General features: G+C 44.3%; 1 protein-coding gene across 1 annotated transcript in view; it reads right to left on the minus strand.

The window, feature by feature from the left end:
- Positions 1 to 377: 377 nt before the first annotated feature.
- Positions 378 to 1958, minus strand: part of T265_05229 (hypothetical protein) — a gene marked incomplete at both ends in the record, with an annotated part of 8634 nt that continues 7053 nt past the window's right edge. The window contains one exon of the mRNA XM_009170184.1: positions 378 to 865. Within this exon, the coding sequence (XP_009168448.1) occupies positions 503 to 865 (363 nt within the window). The remainder of the gene's footprint in view (positions 866 to 1958) is intronic.

Below are 1958 nucleotides of genomic sequence, written 5' to 3' on the forward strand. Positions count from 1 at the left end.
TATTGGTCGTTGAATTTCAGAATTGCCGCTCCGGTGTTCCCACCGTAGATCCCGAAATTTGATGAAAGTTTAGAACAGGCCTTTGAGAAGCCTTTCAGGAGTCTCTGCGATCAGCGTAAAAGCACGTAAAGAACTCAATGACCTTTCAGTCATCTCAACGACCCATTTCTTTTACATTCCAAGTGCAATTTAATCACACTATTGGTTTAATCTCACACTATCAGGACTCCAGTAACCCGGCACCGAAAATCGAGGTCAGTCTGGGTAAATTGATGCATAACGCCGCAACAGATAGTTCCAATCGGTGTCCCCACCCGGCTATCTTTTGCATACCGCACGATCTTCACGTTGAAAGGTAAAACAACAAGAAAAGTATACGTTCATATGAAAAAGATGATTTACTTTTATGGTGGATGATAAAAGAGGAACTGCAGGAGTTCAAATAATTTATGGATATCAAATTAACGGTTAAACCAAGGACTTGTTGGTGATGCATGTCAGATTAAACTTCGTTTGTCTGTGTGAAAACTCGACTTGACTGACTATTTTCCACTGACGAGCAAGACGCCCGATTCTGCTCCACTTCAAGGTCAAAGTCCGATTCTCCGGCCGCATTGCTCACGGTGGTCCACGTGTTCGACTTGTCGACTTTCTCATCGAAATGTAACGAAGACGTCCCGTTAGTTGGAGTGTGCGTTTGTGGGGTTTGGGGTAGATGTCTAGACCGTTGTGACACGTCGGACAGCAGTCGACCGTTCGAAACGACGGTCCGATGGTTCACTGAGGTCTGGCACGTAGTGGATGAAACAGACAATCCATTCATTTTGTTGAGCAGACTTTCAGCTGGAGGTGTTGGAAGGTTATTCTGGAAGAGCGACATAAAACCGAAAGACAGTCATTCTGTTCATAGTCCATACTCACCAATTGTCAAAACAAATGAGAAACGCTTGCCTACATTCTGTCTTTCGACTTTCCCCATCTAGGCCGTTCTACGAATAACGAGCATAAGTCTTTCCTGGTGCTAAAAGTTGTCGACCAATGAGAAAAGTCTGGGCATTGTCGGTGCCCATTCCCGGCCCCCAGGGAAACGACCCTCGTGATCAGCACTGTGGCTTGCTGGAAACGCTGTAAGATACGCTTGCCAGTCTTTGTCGGTAGCTTTCTTGTTGTCAGACTGGATCCAGGTTATCTGAATGCGTTTCGACTAATTTGGGCACCCAAAAATTAGCACAAAGTCTCTCACTATACTCTTTCTTTCACATTCAGATAGTCGTCCGTGTACGATGAATGTGTTGTGCTGCCGATGATAACGCGTTACGAGTAGTAGGGAGGCTTTGCAAAATTTTTATCCACACCACTCTTGTTCAGACAGTTTTCCTCGGCGCCATTATTTCAAATGGTTCATAGTAAAGAGGAGAGACACTGGAAGTAACTTTCACCCTTCCCAATACTCAGTAGTCCAGACTTTTTGGGGAGCCAAGATGTTCACTCAGAACACGCTATTCCACCGCTGTATGCCGGACGGACGTTGATTGTCATGTGTGCTCTAGAGAACACACTACTGAACTCAGAGCCCCCCAGCTGGTGGCAATACCTTAGTCTGGCTTTCCGGCGGTTCGAAGCTGAGGTCTGCAGTGGTCATCGATAAGCACCAGTAACATTTCAATCCCTTGTTTCCACAAAAACCAGGCACAACTTGTGTATTCTTTCAACTATTCATCATCATCATCATCATCCGAATCATCATCATCATCATCATCATCATCATCACCATCATCACCATCATCATCATCATCATCATCATCATCATCATCATCATTGACATCAACATCATCATCGACAGCATGACATCAGTATTCAACACCGATGTTTCACTGCCGTACAGCCATTATTTATTTTAAAGCCTTATTGTAAAGAAAAGAATAATGGTGGACGAGAAAGTACATTAGTGCTGTTTT

This window comes from Opisthorchis viverrini, assembly GCF_000715545.1.
Source record: "Opisthorchis viverrini unplaced genomic scaffold opera_v5_95, whole genome shotgun sequence".
Taxonomy (NCBI): Eukaryota; Metazoa; Platyhelminthes; class Trematoda; order Opisthorchiida; family Opisthorchiidae; genus Opisthorchis; species Opisthorchis viverrini.